The sequence below is a fragment of the Platalea leucorodia genome (genome assembly GCF_965183815.1).
Source record: "Platalea leucorodia genome assembly, chromosome: 4".
NCBI classification, from domain to species: Eukaryota; Metazoa; Chordata; class Aves; order Pelecaniformes; family Threskiornithidae; genus Platalea; species Platalea leucorodia.
In genome coordinates, this window is record NC_138826.1 from 46411142 (window position 1) to 46431018 (window position 19877).

At 42.8% G+C, this 19877-nt stretch overlaps 1 protein-coding gene across 1 annotated transcript in view; it reads right to left on the minus strand.

The window, feature by feature from the left end:
• VWF (von Willebrand factor) overlaps positions 1-19877 on the minus strand; it is a 144311-nt gene that overhangs the window by 102317 nt on the left and 22117 nt on the right. Inside the window, exons 8-15 of the mRNA XM_082310963.1 lie at positions 18289-18411; positions 15633-15744; positions 13477-13523; positions 8996-9132; positions 7435-7573; positions 6741-6841; positions 3502-3697; positions 2235-2450 (exon numbers count right to left, since the gene is read on the minus strand). Of these exons, the coding sequence (XP_082167089.1) occupies positions 2235-2450; positions 3502-3697; positions 6741-6841; positions 7435-7573; positions 8996-9132; positions 13477-13523; positions 15633-15744; positions 18289-18411 (1071 nt within the window). The remainder of the gene's footprint in view (positions 1-2234; positions 2451-3501; positions 3698-6740; positions 6842-7434; positions 7574-8995; positions 9133-13476; positions 13524-15632; positions 15745-18288; positions 18412-19877) is intronic.

Consider the following 19877-nt stretch of genomic DNA (forward strand, 5'->3'; position numbering starts at 1 on the left):
GGGATTGGCTCTGTTGCTTATTCATGGTGGGCTGCAAGGGTATGAGCCAGCTCTTAAACAGTCAAACTGCAAATAAAATTTTGAAGACATGAGAGATGAATGCATTTGTTGGCTCAACACGCAGGAGAAATGCTGTGCTATGCTAATGACTTATCTCCCTGCCGCTTATGCATTTCAAATCAAGCAAACCGGTTCTGTCAAGTCATTTCCCAAGAAACTGAATCTCTGTTGACCAAGGCATGAGCGGAACACGTGTTCAGTGCACTGGGCCATCAGCACACATTACGCAACCTGCACATTCACGTCTCAAGCCCATTAAAAGAGGGATTGTTCTCCTTCATGTGACAGGAGATGTCTGGGGCACCAGGATTATTTAATGGGGGCTGATGGATCTGCAATCAGGGAAATCGTCACTTTATGAGAGTATAAAGCACTCTGAAATGCACAGAAAGGAGGAAGCAGCTCTGCACTATCAAAGATTAATTGTGAAAATTGACTTGTTCAATTACAGAAAGAACGATGGTGCATTATCACTGCTCTTTCTTCCAGCCTCCAGACCTGCACATTTTTAAAAGGATTTTTATTACATTACTGTTCCACTATCTGAACATTTACATAAATTAGGTAAAATATTATCAAACCATGCAGCAGTTTAACATAAACTGGTTTTGTTCTCGTTCGCAGTAAATACCCTCCAGCCTGTAGAAGCTGTAGTCACCTTACAGGTACAGACCCTACCAGGTGAAATGCCAGTGACCTCTCTCTCTCTCTTCTAGTTTCTATACACTCAGTTTATAAATGTTTTTCCCACCCCCTGTTTGGGAAGAAGTAGCAGAACAGATCTGGAGGGCTGCCAAGCATACATGCTTTTCCCCAAAATCTTCAATTGTCTTCTTGCCTTAATAGCAAAGTTGCTCAGGAATATGGAGAAACATCCATTTCACAAGTATTTCTGGGGAAAAGTGTGTCCATGTTCCATCAAAATTCCATTGCAATGGATTTTTACCTACCACATTGACCTAACAGAGAAAGAAAAGAAATAGAAGTTGGCTTCTTCTGCTCCAGCTTCTTAGCATTTTGGCTATTAATCTTGCACCGGACTGATCTATGCAAAAACATCCTGTTCTTTCTGTTTACCCCACCTCTGTAACCCAAACCTGCAGTCTGAGTTGTCATTCCATCCTCTTCCAACAACTCATCTTTTAGACTGTAAACTTTTGAACCAGGGTTGCCATTTATTACAGGTGGCATCCTGCAAGCAATCCTCAGGGGAATTAAAACCTCAACTTTTGCTGACTCTCATAGGAGCTAAATGTCTACACAAAATGCCACAGACAAAGCTCTTGTTTGCCTAGCTCAGTGGTGCCACCCATGGCCTGTTGATCAAGGTTCAGGATCTCATCTTTAATCAGTCACCATATCATACTAGAATTTACAAGAAGGAAAGGAGCTCATATGTGATTAGAAAAATTATTTTTACCCACTAGCTGAATGGTGTACATGAGATGAGATATGACATAGATCTCAGGCCTCTGCACTGACAGGGTGATAATCAAACTGCTAAGAGAGATGCCAGAGAGGTTGTAGAATCTCCATCCTTGGAGATATTAAAAACTTGTCCAGACAAGACCCCAGGCAATCTGCTGTAAGTTAGCCTTGCTATAAGCAGGGGTTGTACCAGAAGACTGACAGAGGTCCCTTCTGATATGAGTTTGTCTATATTTGTATGATTCTGTTCTATGATACCACTTGACCGAGTACCTGCCTTTGTGCTTTCTCCATACCCTCAACTTCGGCAAAAGTCAGGAATCACTGACAAGGTCAGGAGCTGGGAAGCTCGGGCCTCAAAAGAAGGAGGTACTGAAAAAGCAATTCATACATTATTACAAATAATATATACATTATTACAAATCACTTGAAGATGCCTACCCTGGGATATTCAGAAAGTTTCCAGGTGACTAGCTGAAACTTAAATACAGCTGAAAATGGAAATCCAGTCAAAAGCTCTACTGAGGTACGTCAAACGATTGCTTCTCTCCCCCAGTACTGAGGAGTCTCTGAACAGTTTTTGCATCCTTGCTAGAGTGGAGGAAAGATATACTCTCTCACCATTTGCCAGAAGAAATATTTGGCACCTTGCAGAAATCATGTCATTCTAGATTTCTCATCTGACATTGCCAAGAAATTCCTTTGAGACAAGGAAAATAAGTGAGTTTTAGGAGCATTTCACTTACGGCAGAAGTCAGGTTCTCTCCACTGGACCAGGATGTTCTTCCTAGCACAGGCTGCTGCATAATTAGCAATAGCAGAGCACAGACAATCCTTGCCATTGGAGGAGGAGCAAACATCAAAGCGGCAGTTCTTCACATAGGGTGCAGGACTGACTTCATGGTGACAGGGTTCAAATGCAGAAGACATCAGAACGGAGCAGGATTCCTCAGCATATTTGGCTAAAAAGAGAAAAATTACATGCTTGCGCTGAATCAATCAGTGGCTTTCAAGAGAAGCTAGAAGACCCACAGCAAGCATTTTCTTTTTCTTTTGTAAAAAAAAAAAAAAAAAAAAAAAAAAAAAAAAAAAAAAAAAAAAAAAATCAAAAATACACCACACTAGAATAGAATAGGATCAAGTACGCATAGATAGCATCATAGCTCATAGGTCATGAGCTCTACTAAAAGAATAATGTTTCACTAGTAAAACAAATCAAGGAAAAGCAATGCTTTTATATTCTGTTACCACTATTTCTGGTGCTGTACTTCCTTTTACAGGGCCTCTGTTTTCTGCTGCTTTTTATATTTGCAAAATTAAACCTTCTAGGCTGCACTACACTCACAAATCTATAGTGCCTGCTCTGATCTATGGCCATAAAATTTTCTGTGTGCTTGCTCCCCCACAGAAATCAGAGCTTGCTGTAACACCTGGGACAAGAAAATTGCTCTGAGAATTTCTCCCCATGTCCAACCAGGACAGCCAAGCAGTATGGAAGGAAAGAGGAAGGCTGTCTGTTGGGATGCAGTAAAAGAAGGGAGACAAGGGATCAGAAAAAGTGTATAAGGTGTAAGGACAGAGGGGGACGAAGGCGACAGGTGTTTTGTCCACCCAGAGGATAAACATAGTATTGCTATCACTTGTAAGAGTAGTTTCAGTGGCACAAGTTTGTGCTGGGGCTGTGATGGTCTAACTCTGACGGTGGTCCAAATTGAACAGCAGCATGATCCCACATTACTGATTTTTGTTTTCAATTTTCATAAAACATTACATTTTCCTTAGGAAGCCTGCATCAATCAGTGTGTCTCTGTTTGGTTGGGGGTTTTTTTGTTGGTTTGGGGTTTTTTCGGTTTTTTTTTTTTTTAACCAGAGATTACAGCCACCCCGCTGATAATGTAAGCAACACTAGCTTCTTCTCTTTATTTTTCTTTTGTTTATTTTTATTTTTTGTTGTTATGTAAAATGGAAAAGCACAGTTTTCTGCACATGTTAATTTTGGATGGAGTTCAGTACCTAAGCGAGGATTGAGATTGCAAGGGTCACTGTCTTGTTTTGACAAGTCTTGGCAGTCTGCGTTGAGCTTCCAGGAATTTCCAAAATCTTCCAGAAGAGCTTCCACCATGCCGGAAGGTGTAAGAAAATCATCCCCTTGGTTACCATTGTAATTGCCACATAGCCCGCACATCCTTTCGGAATAGACTGGAGACAGCTAAGGAACACAACATTAGTCTGGTGATCCTTCAGAATAGGTCACCACTGTATAACAAGATTTTCTAAGGAATGAACCGTGCACAATTTAACGGTCAAGGAAATTCTCAAATACACAATAAAATACTACAGACAATTTCATTGTACTACATTTTCAAACTTCTAACAAAAATGTTATTATTAGCAGCAGCAGGACAATTTTTGCACGGTACAGTGATAATTTCAGGTGGTAACTGAAGATGACTAGAAGAAAAATGGCTTACTTTCATGCCTTGATCAGCACTCCAGTTTAGTCTTTCCCTATTTTTCCCCTTCATTCATATAAAGGAACAGGACAACAGTGGGAGTTGCATTTTTTAGTGAGCTGATTATATTTCCAATGGTAATTTGGGAAAAGATGCGGCATCTGAAACCATTTCACATTTTAAAAGAAAATTTGAAGATAAGAAAATTTAAAGAGATTGTTTTGTCACAAAACAGAGACAATGTTGGAAGAGTTGCTTCCCTCACCATTAAGGACCATTAACAAAATAAGGAAGAGACTGCTACCCCTAAAGCTACATTACCTCATTAGAGCTTCCTCCTGCCTAGAGAAACTTATGATGCACTAAAAGCAGCATTGCAAACAACCCACGTAGCAGATGTACTTTTCACCCTGCCTTATTCTTACTGCAAATCAAGGGACATCTGAAATGGGACTCTAAACTTAGAGGTAAACAGGGGGAAATCTCCTAAGCAACATTTGCAACACAAAGGCACCAATACCTTTTATTCTAGTAGGAACTGTCAGTTTCTACTAGAAGTAAAGATCTGATACATCACAAGTACTACCAACTGTCCTCAGGAGCTGACTCAGTGCTTTAATGCTGCTCTCTGTATGTATTTACTAGAGTGCTACTTTAGTCAGGTTGGCAGGAGTAACCAGTGAAACAGCACGAAGAGAGCTAGAAAAACATATATTTGAAGAAAACTGGTTTTCTGTATAATTCAAAATAAAAACATTCTCCAAAACATAACCTGATACTACCCTCCCTTTGAACACAGTGGTCAGAGAGTAAATATGGGAACATTGAAAGGAACAACCATGAATTATTAGAGGATACGTATCCTTATTAATCCAATGGCCAAGGAAGCTACTTTTTCACATACTCTGCAGATGGACAATGACTCATAAAAATCCACATTCTGACTTATTTTCGAGTGGAAGCTTGAATCACAAATATCAAGTGGTCACAGAAAGGGGAGCCTTCTTGAGGAACACAGAAAGAATTTTTACCAGAAGTCTGGCCAAGGTAATGGAACTGTATCACTTCCCCCAATTGTCAGAAATACTTGGCAACAGGTCAGTCTACAAATCCTGCATAAATTAACTCCCCAAAAGCAATTAAAAAAATGCTTTAGATACCCAGCAAGGGAAGGAGCTCAGAGCAGAACTGAGTAAATGCAGATGATTGGAGAAACTTCCACCACTTTTATGGGTAGAGGATCTGGAGCAGAAAATTAGATTTGTTTTAACTGTAAGAAAGAATTTGCCAGGCTATACGAGTCTCTGACCAGGCAGAAAAATACTTTGAATACTGAGGAAAGCCAAAACTTCTGAGATGTGCCAAGGGACTGAATTGAATTATTCTCAGCACAAAAACAACTTCTAGGACCCTTGGAGCACAGAGATACAGGCTAGATCAAAAAAACAACACCAAAATCACAGATGCTTTCTAAAGTTATTCTTGACCTTCATCTCTGCTGTTTTTTCAACTCTTGTACTCACTTCTGAACTAGCTTTCATGAACCCTTATGCTGTGCCAGATGTGACATTTAAGCCAGATTTTGGGGCAGGCAAGGAGAGTGCAAAAGCAATGGCATGGTTCAGAGACGGCAGCACTCACTGCTTGGTAGAAACAGTAACCCCAGGAAAACTGGCTCTCTTGGCAAAACTCTTCTCAGTGAGCAAACCTACCCCGCACAGAGAGCCCAGCTGCAGAGCCCCTCTTACAAGTGGGGCCCAAAGGCAGCAGGGCTGTGGTTAAGCACCTGTCCACACAAACATGGCAGGAGCACGCAGGTCCACAGCCACCCAGCATCACGCGGGAGCACATAGCCCTGAGTTAGTGCCCATAGCCTGCAGGTTATCACAGCAGGAAGCAACGCTACAGGCAGACTCACGCCCCTGAGGAAGTGAATAGACCCTCAGGGACAACACTCGCAGTCCCTGAGACCTACTGATCGAATGAGAACAGCCTCTTGTATGAGCAAAGAGGGAGACAGATGGCTTAACTGGAGAAACTGTGATGGTTTAGCAGCTATCAAGAGACTATTCCACAGCAAATAATCTGCTCCCTTTCCCTCACAGGCTTTTCTGTGCTGCAACTCATTCTGCAGCTTACAATGCATGCACAAAAAAAAAAAAAAAAAAAAAAAAAAAAAAAAAAAAAAGTGGTTTATGTAAAGCTTTCTGTTGTGGCAGCTAGACTGCTTTCCTTACAGCTCATTTCTTTTAAACCTGGTTTGGGTATTTCTACACTCTGCTGTGGTCTGCAGCACAGACAAACCCTAATCAAGGGTGACTTTAAACATTCCTCATAGTAGAAGGAGCATGCAACATATCTCGTATGAGTTAATTGATTTTTCCTGGAAATTATGAGTAACTGTGTCCCTGGAATCATATTCTTTCCTTATTTTAAGTCATACGAACCCATTGCTATAGACAGGACAGTCAAAGCAAATGAAAGTAAAAATCCAGTTTGGAGGGTATCTGCTGAACAAAACACAAAACTATTCATGGTTAATAAAAGCTGTCATTGCACAAGAAAAGAGAGAAGAAAAAAGCTACCAAGCTGCTGTAGGATGAAAATGTTTTTTTCTGGAATACAAAAGGACCTGTATATCGCTCTGGGGGTAGCAAAAAAGAATGGAATTTGTAACATGCAACACAAAGCAATTTCTCGCTTCAGACAAGAATATCTTTGTACATGTTTGGGTGGGACAAGGGGGGGGGGGGGGGGGGGCAAAAAGCCAGAAATAAAAGAGACAGAAAGAAAGAATACCTTTAGTAGGAGTTCACCATGACCGTCCCAGTCAATCTGCACATCTTCCCCATAGGTAAGGCGAACTGAAGTCCTCACTGTGCGCTGGATACGGAGGGCACCTTAAAACAACCACCAAGTGTCAGTCAGTCAGTCAAGCCAGGATGCAGTGTATCATTGCCTGGGACTGCTGTGTCGTGCTGAACAGGCCAACAGAGTGGGTGCCACAGAGCAGGGGGTGCCAGCAATGCCGACTTCACACTTCCCAAGCTTTGTGCCTGCTCAGCAGTTTATAGCTGCATGAACTTCTCCGCAGGCTCTGCTTTAAGGCACTCAGGAGCCCTAGAAGAGGATATGTGCATTCTGCAAAACCTCAGGCGTTAACTGTGATGTTTTTCAAGGTAACTGGAGGGATGTCAAGCTTCTGGATAAAATAATAATAATAATAATATTAAAAAGCATAGACCAACAGTGGTTTTCAAGATCACATCTCTCAAATCCAGACCAGCTTAGTTCTCCTGATTTTAGAGGAGCTGAGCCAAGATGTGTCAGCTGCATGGAGAGACGCTGGAATGACAGAGCTTCTAGAAGAGGCTGCAACTGAGAATTTGGTATTGAAAATACTTTTTGATTGAACTGGGCTAAGGCGTGCCAGAAAACACTAGTAAGTAGAACCTCTTCAGTGGCTGGCCAGAGTTAGACCATACAAACACACCTTGTACCAAAGGGATCTGTATGTCTTGTCCATTCAGTGAAATTCCTCCTCCGTGTTTCATTTTAATGAGGCTGTTGTCCATATCCCGGATTCGGACAGAAGCTGAGCGAGTGCACACAGCATCAGGATCATCTGCACACTATAGAGAAAGGAAAATTTGCCTCGAACCTCAAGCTTTCACTTTATTGGTGACTTAGCCCCAGGCCCCTGAAAGGCATTTCAGCATCTAATTCGGGAGGTGTTAAGTGTCTCGATGGTTTTATGGATCTAGTTTCTGCATCCCGCCAACACCAGGCTGGCAGCCTTTCTTCCATTACCCCGTTAATCACACACCAGGGAGCTATCCTTTGTCTCAGAGCCTGGAAAGCAATCCGCGGGCATTACACCGGACCCCCAGGAGCGGCGGGTGCCAGTGACCGGCGTCCAGCCCCTCCAGCTGCAGCAGGGGCAGGCAGGGCACGCTGCCCCGCACAGCCTGTCAGGCTGGGAAACAGCTGCATGCTTTGCACTGCCCGAGACTCTTGTGCTATTTATTTTCCCTGGCTGTGGGTTATGCAGATGGCGAACAGGCATTGCAGGCCCACGGGTCTCCTCCCTTGTTTCGAAAGGGAAGTTTCAGTAGAAACCCATTCTGCAAGTTCCCAAGCACAGATGACCTCAGAGCTGCGTTATCAGAGCTTTCTAATGCAGGATACGGACGTAGATGATGCTCACAACTGTCACACCCCATTTCTCCAAAGCCTGTGACTTCTCTGTTGCTCATGTCCTGCAAGGCAGGCTGATACTCCTCTTCACTCCTGTCAGGCTCCTGACTCCGTCGTACCTCTCCCTGACTTTAGTTCCTCTGTCCCCATCCCCTTTCTTCCCCTCTGCTTGATTCAGCACCTTTTTCACTCTCCAGGTTAGTTCACCTATTCCCATGCGCAACTGGTCGATGAATTTCATAACCGGGTTAACCTCCCTGTGACACCCCCTCCAGGGTCCCCTTCCCTCCCCGCGCTGGCCTGGCTCCCTTCCCTGCCTCTCTCCAGCTGCCTCCGCTCCCTGACCTCCAGCTGCCTCTCTCACGTCCGTCAGGGGGGAGGGCAAAGAAAGCCAGGAGCTGCTGATCGATCGGCTAGCAAGCCACAGAAATCACCAGCCAATATGACTTAATGGAAAGCAACCCAAGGTACTACTCTGCCAGTGCACCCGACTCGGTGTCTGAGGGAATGTCTTTTCCTGGGCATTAGCGAGGCACGGGCCTTCAGGGTGCTTTACAAGGGGGGCACCCTCATCTGCATTTGTTTGTTCAGCTGGCAAAGAGGCGGTGAGGGCTCGTTCTCCAAATCTCATTACGAATCTCAGTCTCCAGGTAGGGTCCTGGGAATGGCAGCGAGGAGAAGCAAAACACTTACTAACTAAGGAGAAAGATTGCGTCTGTTATTTAAACTAATTATTTCATAGGAGAGTTACTTTTGTTGGCCTGTCATCTGCAATTCATATCATACTCCGGTAGCCCTTCCCGCTCTCTCAAGAGCACGCACAGAGGCGCACAGGCACCAGCCAAGGCTGCTGTTACCTGCACGGTCTCGATGATCACAGAAAAGGAATTTTCCATGCAGTCCTTGGCAAGTAAGTACTGACAAATCCCGCTGAAGGTGAAATATTTGTTGTCAAAGCTTTTGAAATGGGACTGGCCAGTGACAGAGCATTCTCCTGGAAAACGCAGAAAGCCATTAATCACCCCAGTGCCAGTCACAAACAAAATACTTCCCATCCCCCCCGCAAGCCACTGAGGGGGACGAGCAGCCCAGTAGAACAGGTTGCACAAGGCCCAAGTTCCCTGCAGACCAGAAAGCACCGGTGAGATGCTTATCTCACTGTTTATTCCTGTAACTCATTACCAGTAGTAACAGAGGCGCTGACAAAAGCTGGGGAATATGGTATAAATCGCAGTCAAGAGCTGAAATTCATGCCTACAGAAAAGCCTATATAATGTTTCAAACGGAGAGTCATGAGGACGTCAGCAAACAGCTCAGCTCTCTGCACTGAAGTGGATTTGATTCTTCTGTAGTATATACCTCAGTGGCCCTGGACATTCACTCAAGCTCTCCGCAGGCTACGTCGTACCTAGTACCGAAGTGATGGGTGCTGGTGGCCCTAATTAATTTTAAACAGCAACCTCTGCTCTCTATTATACAGGAACTAAGCTTTCCTCTTTATACAATGGGGAAACTGAGGCATGGAGAGTGGAAGTACTAATGCCTAAGACTGGCAGACCTGGGAAAAACACTCAGGATTACCCAGCATTAGTCACACACTCCATACACTGGAACACGTTGCCTCTTTACCCCTGTGCAGGAGCTTGCAACATCTTGCCATAACACATTTTAAACCCACTTTTACTTAGCCCAGTGGGGCACATCTGCATCCATAGAGCCGGCTGCCGAATGCAGATGTTTTTACAGAGTTGAAAAATCAAAATTTGCAACAAGACTTGTTGGACTCTTGCTGCTGCTCTGCTCTTGTTCTGCAGAGGTACCTCATTCTCAGTCTGTGTTTCACAGTTGTGTCTTGGCAGATTGTGAGCTCCCTCTTTGTCTCTCTACTGGCATTTTTAGAGCATTGCCGTATGGTTTTATGAAGGCAACAATGTCTGAAAGCCTTCATCACAATGGCCTCCTTGAACACAGCCCCCCAAAAATATTGATTCCTTTGTTGGGTTGCCTTGAATACCAATAAGTTATTCTAACATTAAAGTAAAAATACCTTATCAGAACAAAGAGCTGGAAAATAATCACTGCTGAAGTTCTTCCAAGGGCAGAATTTATGCTGGACTTTACTCTGAACCATTATCTTAATTAACTACCATAAAGTTAAAAATAATTCCATAGTTACAATAGCTACATCTAAAGTCCTTACAGAATAACGTGAAAGTCTGGCTTACCCATCCTTCTACTACAAAAAGAGGCTATTTAAACATATCAACATCTTAAAATGTTTTGCTAAGTTGTGGCTTTTCACTTCCAGGAAGGCAGTAGTCAAATGCCACAATGGGGATGTATTACCCTGTTATGCTAGGGCCTCTGCAAACACATAGGGAGCCTCCAACTCCACAGAGCTTGCAAAGAAATTCTTTCATATGAGAAGACTATTACACTTAGAGACAGTCCCACGGGAAACAAGGTGGGCAGAGACCTCCTTATCTAGAACAAAATTCAGGTGCTGGGCCTACATCGGCAATCCACTGGCAAAGGATGGAGAAAGGTTAAATGTTACAAGCTGGCAGGTGAACGGCATGAGTTATTCTCTCTTCACTGCCTTTGAGTCCCACATAAGATCTGTCTAATGAACATCAAGTTGAAATTTCCCTCTGCAACATATTATTCAGTGTTAGCAGTCTTAAACCAGCCTGTGCTGAAGCACCACCTCACAGATACTGAGGATTCTCAGCCTTGCACACCTCTAAGAAAAGTCCAGCACCCACTGGATGTTTGTCATCCCCTGGAGAGTAAGGTAGCTTGGTATTTACTAGCTCACCCTGGAAATCCTACTTTCTGTTCAATTCAACTTGGACAAAGGTAAAACAAATGTTATTCTACTCAACTTCAGAGTCAATCAACTGGCTATCAGATGTGGAGAACAGATTTAAAGAAAACTACACATAATCCACTATATTATGCGCAGTTTGATTTCCAGGGCGTTCTCTGCAACTAGGAACCAAGAGGACAGGTTTGCAGCATGGAGAGCTAGGGACTGCTACCCAATACAAGTCCCAGCCCTTTGGCATTGCTCCTGGAAGGGAAATTTCTTTCCTGCGACAAAGTGTCTTCTTATGGGTCCCTCCATCTATTCCATTTGGTATGATGCATCCCATGAGATTTCCTGAAACCTACTGCCTTCATAATTAATTTAATTATGATATCAGCTTGAGAGCTTCTTGCTAGTGCTAGCCAGCTATTGCTAGTTGGCTGACACAGCACTGCCTTCTGAAGCACAACCTCCAGCTGGGCACCCAGCTTTATCACCAAACTTACAGCTAGGCAATTCATTCCCACAATATAAAAAGAAACCTTTCCTGACAAACAGGTTGGTAAAAAAAATAATGGAACTACCTTGAGCTTATATGAGTCTAAGTACATAAACTTTCTGTGACACATGATTTTAGAAGTATTTGTTGCAAAAATGACCAACCAGCAATAAAAATATGCTGCAATATGTTTTCAAATAGGGACAAAACAGGACAGGTAACATAAACTTGGCTACTGTTCCTATCAAGGACTGCTACTTTGGGACGCTTTGCTGCTCAGTACAGTTTGTAGATGTTAGCAGGTACATGTACAACAGCTGCACTTAAACAACCTTCTGTCTTGCACAAGCCTAGCTGAAAAGTGACTTGGATATATTGCCAGAAGGTACAAAAATCAGCTGACTTTCTATTTGACTTCTGCTCATTCGGCACAGCTTCCCAACTCAGAAAAAGACAGCAATGCTATATTCCCTCTTGCACAAAGCTGTATATCAACATCTGTTTGCAAGTCTCAATACCAGGCTTATCTTCATTTCTATAATCACTATGAAGAAAACATGGCTGGAGTTGAGGATGAAAATTTGGTCCACATAGTATTCATAGTAGCCCAGAAAGCAAGGACATTAAGAGCTATAACCTAGGTAAAAACTGAAGTTAGGAAAAGACCTATTTCTTGTTTGTAAACATGTTGCTGCCCATTAGCTAAAAGACATAACAAATCAGCTGGGGCTGTGTCCTTGATTCGGCATTTTAGACAGTGAGATTCCCTGCACTTGCAGAGATCTCTAGCGAACACCTCAAACACAGGGCTTCTCACAGTCCTGTTTGGCACAGCTCACTAAAAATGTCATTTCTATTTTGAACATTTGCATACCCCCCCCACCTCTTTTTTTTTTTTTTTTTTTTTTTTTTTTAACTGCTGAGACTTTGGGGCAAGTGCTCTTTCGATCTAAAGCAGGAAGAAATGGAGCACTGACGGGTCAGGCAAACTTAATGTTAATAGAACGACAGACTTTTTGATAGCCATTTTAAGACTGTTGTAATTCTCCTAATTTGTAAGGATTGCACAGTCTCATCTCAAAAAAACAAACCAAAACAAAAACACCAAACCCAAAAAACCTGCTCTCTCTTTTTCTGTCCTGCCATAACCCCCCAGTCTCCTTCTCATCCCTTCCACTCTCAGTTCCCAAAAGCAAGAACAAACAAGATAAAGAGCCGTGCTGTCTCCCTGCAGACTTCTACGCACAATGCAAGCAGAGTCAAATGCTCTTTCGGGTCAAGCAGGCCTTTCCATGGCTGAACGTAATGCAGGAACTGAGACAGGAGATGGGCCACAGAACTAGCAGGAGGAAATAAAGAAGGCGGCACTCTGCTGGCCGATGGACAGCATGAAAAGTCACATTCCCCATGTAGGCAAAAAGCTGGGACAGCAGCCACCAGTACCGGTGAGTTTGGGAGGTAGAGTAGAAGGAAGGGGAGCAAGAACACCTGCAGCACTGCCTCTCCAGTCTGCCACCACCCATGGAAGGCAGAGTGGCCACCTTCTCCCCAGGGCTGTAGCTCCTTCACCTGTAACATGACTGTTAGGGCCCAAACCCATGAGGTATTAAGAGTGATCCAATCTACTCCCAGTACTTCAAATTGTCCCATCAACAAAAGTATGCTGATTCACACAATCAAATAGGGAATGGTACCTGGTCAAAGAAACCCAGCAGTGTTCCTCTACCCAAAAGCCAATCCTGTGAACATACAGACCCTTATATCTTGGTAAAATAAGTAAGCAAAACAGGAGCCATTCTTCTCACGAAACAAGATTTTTCATTGCTATGCATAAACCACAGAGCACAATGTCTGGCTTGTCTCATGAGAAGAACTTAGAATTATGATCCCATCTGGATTGCACTGGAGCAAGCAAGTAAGAACAAAGACAGATTCACTTTTTGTGTGGAAATAATATAAGTGGGATGTAAGTGGGAGGGACGTAGGCAAGGCTTACCTGTCAAAACCTGAAAAGAGTAGAGCCAACATACCTGGGCATTCCCCATTGCTGCAGATCCAGGTGCCACGTCGACAAATGCTAGGAAACATATCATGACAAGTTAGGCAAGAGTACCTGAATTCAAAACTTCTGTTGTAACTTTTTTCCCAAGTAATTGAAACATGGGCCTCTGTTTCAGGGAAATCAGACCAGTGTCCAACATCCTTTCTATCTCCCATAACCTCGTTTTTTAATGTAGCTGTCCCTTCTTACCATCATTCCACAGGAACTGCTGGTAATATAAGCTAGAATGGTTGCAAAACTCAAGAACTTCTCTTTTCCCCTGCCAAAGCTCTGTGTTTATTATAGAGTTTTCAACTACAAGTTTTAAATGCAGTTCTCAAGGTATTAATATGACAGAATCATAGGGAAAAAAGTTTGAAGGGACCTCCAGAAAAACCTTCAACTCAAAGATGGGAACTTCAAAGCTAGATCAGGTGGCTGAGGACCTTGTCCATTTGAGTTTAGATATCTCCAGGATGAGGTCCCACAGCCTCTCTAAGCAGCTGTCCCAGTGCTGCACCGTTTTGGGGGAAAAAATATTTTCTTGTGTCTAAACAGAATTTCCCCTGCTGCAACTTGTGTCCATTGCTTCATGCTCTTTCGCTATTTGCCTCTGAGAAGAGTTTGGCCCCGTCTTCTTTACAGCCCCCATCTAGGAAGTGAAAGTTCCCCCATTAGCATTTAAACAAATCTATTTCCCTTTGCTTCTCCTCACATCATAAACTCCCCTGCTGTGATCATCTTCAGCATCCTCCACAAGACTCTCTCCAGTCCATAATCCTCTCTTGCAGTGGGGGCCCAGCACTCGCCACACTACTCCAGTCACAGCCTCATGAGCTCATCACAGGAGAGCAATAATCCTTTTCCTTCACTGGCCAGCTAGACTTCTGCTAAAGCAGACCTTCATCACTCTGACAACACACTGCCAACTCAAGCTCCTCTTGCTTAGTTTCCCTTTCTGTGCAAGCTGCAAGGAGGTGGATTGTCTCTGCTTTAATGTCTTTGGATGATGGATTTAGTGCCATCCCCCATAGGCACCACTAGTAACCAGTAACATGCACTGATAGTGATTGAGATGACTGTCATTCTTGGGTCTGTGGGATACCATGCCAGACAATCCTAGAATCTCCAAAATCAATTAAGTTTCAAGAGGTGCTAGATTCTTCTTATTCCTTTAATTATCACAGCCCTTGAAAACTCTTTATGGGCAGTTAGTTTATTGAGGATGGTAAATGCAGAGCTGATGGAGTGATGTTCTCCATAGCAGTATCAAATCTGAATAACAGGAACAATTTTCTAACAATATAGTCTATCAGGCAGCACTGATCTCCCAAGAGCAGTAAGGCTTAACAATGTGGCCAAGCTCAAAGCTACAGACAGCTCCAGGGAAAAAGACAAAATGCTAATGTCATGGTTATGGTTCATATTCTGCGACACATGGTGCAGGCAATGAAAAACTTCTGATTAACAATGATGATGCATAGACTGTCTTTCTTCTGCCTTCACTGGTCCTTCTCCTGTACTCTAATTGGAAACATCTGGGCACAGAGTTGTCTGAACTCCTTCCACAAATATGTTCACACTTATACAAAATTAGATCAGGAATACATTACTCATTCCTCTTCCTTTCTTCAGACAGCTAGCCTTCCCCTTCAGGCTGGCATTCATGAGTGCAAGAAAAATCGTGAGCCATGCAGCTGGGAAGATTAATTAGCTTTGTGAGAAATTCTAAGGACGTGCCTGAGCTAACTCCTCTAGGAAAGAAATGGGGTTTAGAGGTTAAATAAATGTAGGAAGTCAAAACAAAGACACCACTGCTGACACTAACCAGACATGGGAACCTGCCAGTCTGTCTTATCCACAGGAAACAGGTAGTTCTCTAGTGTTGGAAGGAATATGACCCTCACATTGTTCTATCAGATCAAATATCCCTTTAAAAGCAGAGCTGATTTTGTCTTTGTGAACAGCTCACTTCTTGGAAGGGGCTGGCATTTCCAATAAGAGAGCAGGTCCTTTGCCAATGAAAGGAAATTTTTAAAAAGTAGGGGGAGAGATTTCTAGAAAGATCATCTGAAACAGTCACTAACCAGTGTGCAGTACTTATCTAGACCAACAGCAATCACATCAGAGCAGCACAGAGTTTACCATGAGTTGCAGTCCTGGGAGATGGTGAAGCCAGGAGGATAATGTTTTCCAGAGTGGATGCAGGAGCAGTCGGAGGTTTCAATGCAATGTTCACCATCAAGAAGCTTCCCCTCTGGAGAGACCAGGAAGCAGCAGATACACATACCACACACACAGGGACATAAACATAACTACGATTAGATTTTCTAGTTCTTCATATCCTTTGGCAAGACTTCATATGCATTATTATCCATAGTTAGTCACAGACAGCATAAAAAAAGAACGAGGCTTGCCAAAAAGCCTCGCAGGAGCTGGTGTCTACTTTCCTTCTACTGCTGCCTCTCCCGCAGATGTGCTGCGTGGAGCATTTCTAGTGCTCCCAGAAGAGCTCTTTACTTAGTGAGTCCCCAAGTCCAAAACACACATATTGGAACATACATGAGTCGAAACACGGGGAGCACAATCAAGGTTGATCAGAGCTGGTCTAGAAACCCGACTGTTGGAAAAACATGTGCACTTCACTGACTGCAGTAAAGTGTGTCCAGACAGGTTTTGTATTTGTCATAAGAGGACAGAAGAGGAGACAAAGTAGGGAATGAAGAAACAAAGTTGGACACCATAGAAGACTAGCAGACAGGGTCTGAGAGAAAGAAACGCTATCATGTGGAACTGTGGTTCCTCTTCTCGACTTCTGCAGAAGCAAAAAGTGAAAGGGCCAGCTTCCCAACTTGCATCCAACAGCTGAGGTTTCCCTATTACACAACTATAATTACCTATTCTATACATAGAGTATTTTATCTTACAAAGATAAACAGAGGCATAGAAGAGTTAAAAGACTTGTCCAAGATTGCACTATAAGCTAGCAATAGAAGAAAGGACAAGTTTCTTTCTCTTAGATCCCCATGTTGAGAAATATTTGATATTCCTCCATTTTTAAAAGAGCTGCTGTAGCAAAACATTTTGTTTGCTGAAAAACCCTTTCCCTCCTCTTTGCGAGACTCGTTCCAATCACCTGCAGAGATTTTGGCCCTTTTCCCTGGCAGCAGCAGTCACCACCAACAGTGAGAGACAGGTAAGTCCCCTTTCTCCCATTCTTCGCATAGAGCTGCCTGGAAAGAACTCTGCTGTTAAGAAAATCCTTCCAGTCAGAGATACCAAAACAAGATCTGAGCATTTAAGAGTGGTGTGGCTCTCCAGAGAGCACCAAAGAACAGAATGTCCGCCTTTTTTCCTGGCAATAGTAACTCCTTTTACAGCAATTAAAGTAACTGCCTGGTGCATTTAAGGAAAAAAAAAAAAAGACACATTCGTTGAACAGATCCTTTTTACTCTTAAAGCACTGGAGGGAAGCTACGTGAAGGTATAATTCTCATCCTAAATCCCAAATTCCTCTGTTCATCGGTCAGATCCTCCTGGTTCTCTGTGAAACTTAAATCAAAAGTTCTTCCCTGTTGACTGTGCACCAAACAACACTAAAAGTTTTGAACTGCTATTATTTCTTTTCATGTGGTTCCTTCTACCTGTTTACTTGTTCCTCATGCAGTACCCTTTCTGTTGAGCTCCTGTTTCTCTGCTCTTCAGTTCCTGTCCCCTTAGGCCTTTCCTGGGCTGAACTGACCAGTGCAGCTACCAAAGGAAGAATATAGCGAGAGTCCTTGTGCAGCCAGTGGATTTGTCTCCTTTAGCTTTTCCCAGCACCCCCAGGACTGCACAAATAATAACTAAATCCTTCACAACAAAATAAGCTCCTGTGTCTGGTTACATCACCTGTCACTCTCCATGGGCAGAGTGACAGCTTTGAACCTCCAGTAAGTAAGAGACTGGCAGCTAAATGGGAAACTACTAAGCTCTGAATGCAATAATGACTCCTCAAACAAGGTTGACATGACAAGGTTTTGGAAACCAAATTATGTTCTCAGTAGACCTCTATCACGCTAGGTATCTTGTACAGGGGGACAGTAAATACATCTGTGCATTTGCCCAAAGTCCAGATTTGAAGGGTGAGATGCAGAGATAGTCCTCTTAAAAACAGACAAATAAAAAGAAAAACAAAACAAAACAAACCAAACAAACAGCTAGAAATGGGAGCATATGGAGCTTTGCAGCCAGGAATAAAACTCTCCTCCTGCAGTTGTCTTAAGTACAACAGACAGAGGAGGAAGACTGTGGTGGTTGGGCTGCTCCCTTTAAGCCAATCAAATCTCCTGTATGAATGATTCAATAATAAGTTAAATTGTTCATCTAAAATCACAAAGATCTTTAGAATTATAGTGCGAGCTCTACACGTACTGATTTTCTTTAGAGAAACTCTTTCAGTATATTGTCAGTGCTTTCTTCCTCTAACTGGATGCTTCTAACCAAAAGCAATTCAGAAGGAATCTAGATATGTTAATGGTAAGTGGTCCCTCATCAAGAAAGAAAGGCAATCCTAGAGTATTAGATGGTGCTGACTTTCACAGAAACATTTACTTTTTAGTTAGGTCTGAAAAATGGCCCTTTCATGGAGTGAGCATACAGGCATTATAGAAACTGGTTTATTCTAGGGCATGGTCCCAGAAAAGAGAAGTGTTTCTGATTTCAGGAAAATTTAAGGGAAGACACAGCTTTCCTTCTTCTAATAAAATACCTAGCATCACTGCCAAATATTTCTCTGTAAATAACCCAGTAAATAAATTACCAGGGCAGCTGCAGCCATCAACACATTGTCCATGACACACTTCATTGATATTCAGGCTCTGGCAGGTTTTGGCACAAGGGGATACACATTCCTTATACTCCATGCCAACTGGACATCTTGGCCCTGAAACAATTAAAAGAAATTAGAAATGCAAATTCCTCAATAACTCTTCAATAAATAAATCCTTTAGTTATCAAAGGCTGAACCACAGAGGTACCAAAAAGGTCATATCCTCTCCAATCAATGATTTCTTTTTCAGAAGCAGAACATTTAAGAAACACTTGATTTTCAGTTTTCTGCAATATCATTATCTGTCAGGTTGTGTAGTAAATACTCAGAGACTAAAGCCAATTTCTTTTCTAATAAATTGAGTCTTAATAACTAAAACCAAGAGCATTAAGAACAATCAAACACAGGGAGAAGTTTTGCAATAACATCCAAGTAATCTGGATAGACCAGCATGTTTTGTACCTTTAAGATATGCAGTTACTCCACTCATTTGTAATATTATATTGTTCCATGGTTCCAGGGAGAACTGGGAGACAGTTAAGACTCTGAAATCCCATCCTTCTTCTTCCAGAGAACAGCCAGCACAGGATAACACCCATGCTGTCGTACCTTCACTGCTATCATTATCTAGGCTTGGCCATTATGCAAGCACACACTATAGTTATTCCTTCGTTTTGATGAATAGATGTACCCCACAAGACTGCGTGGGCATAGAGTGGGAAGAAGAGATTAGACCCTGCCCTTCCCCAGCAAATCCTCTATTGAAGGAGGTGGAAAGGTAACAAAGGAGCAGTCTTGACCTGCATGGCTTCAGGGCTTGGGCACCAGCTCGCACTAGTACAGCGTGCCCAGCACTAGAGCTCTTCCAATGCAGCAGCGTGTTTCATGCCTCCCACGCAACCATCATCATCATCTCCTGAGAAAACATCATGGCACAGATGAAGGGTGATGGAAAATTAAGTTCCTGATGTGGCAGCAGGCCACCTCTCTTTCTCCTGACTCAGGAAAAAAAAAATGAGCTCTAAAACTCCTGGGAACAGAGAAGGGTTTATTTCACTCATGGCTTTAGACTTATAGACAGCCCTAGCAAAAATGGGTTCTCTGGCTTGCATCCTGAGCAAGGAGACAAGTTTTCATCAGATCCCTTTTATGACCCAAAGCAAAGGTAACAAATTACTGCTAGAAATAAGACGCTCCTCTGGTGTACCGTCACTTAACCAACTGGTTGGCAGTATCTTCCTGCCCTAACCATATCTGAAGGCAGAGTTTTCTTCAGTGGTGGCCAATAGCAGAATATCTTTACCAGAGAAGAAAGTGGTGTCAGTACAAATCAGTCAGTTACCCCATGAAATCAATTTACATAAACATCCCGAGAAAATTGTCCTTCCTGTTTAATGTAAAAACATGAGAAAAATCATTGAGAACATGATATTAGAGGATTGATTTTTTAATTCATATAAATTTTATTCACATAAATATTATTCGTGTGCTTATGTATTTAACAGGGGTTCTCCAGTGGAGGTATATGTGTATACCAATGGTCAGTGCAAACATGACCTTTCCTCTATAAATGCAATCCA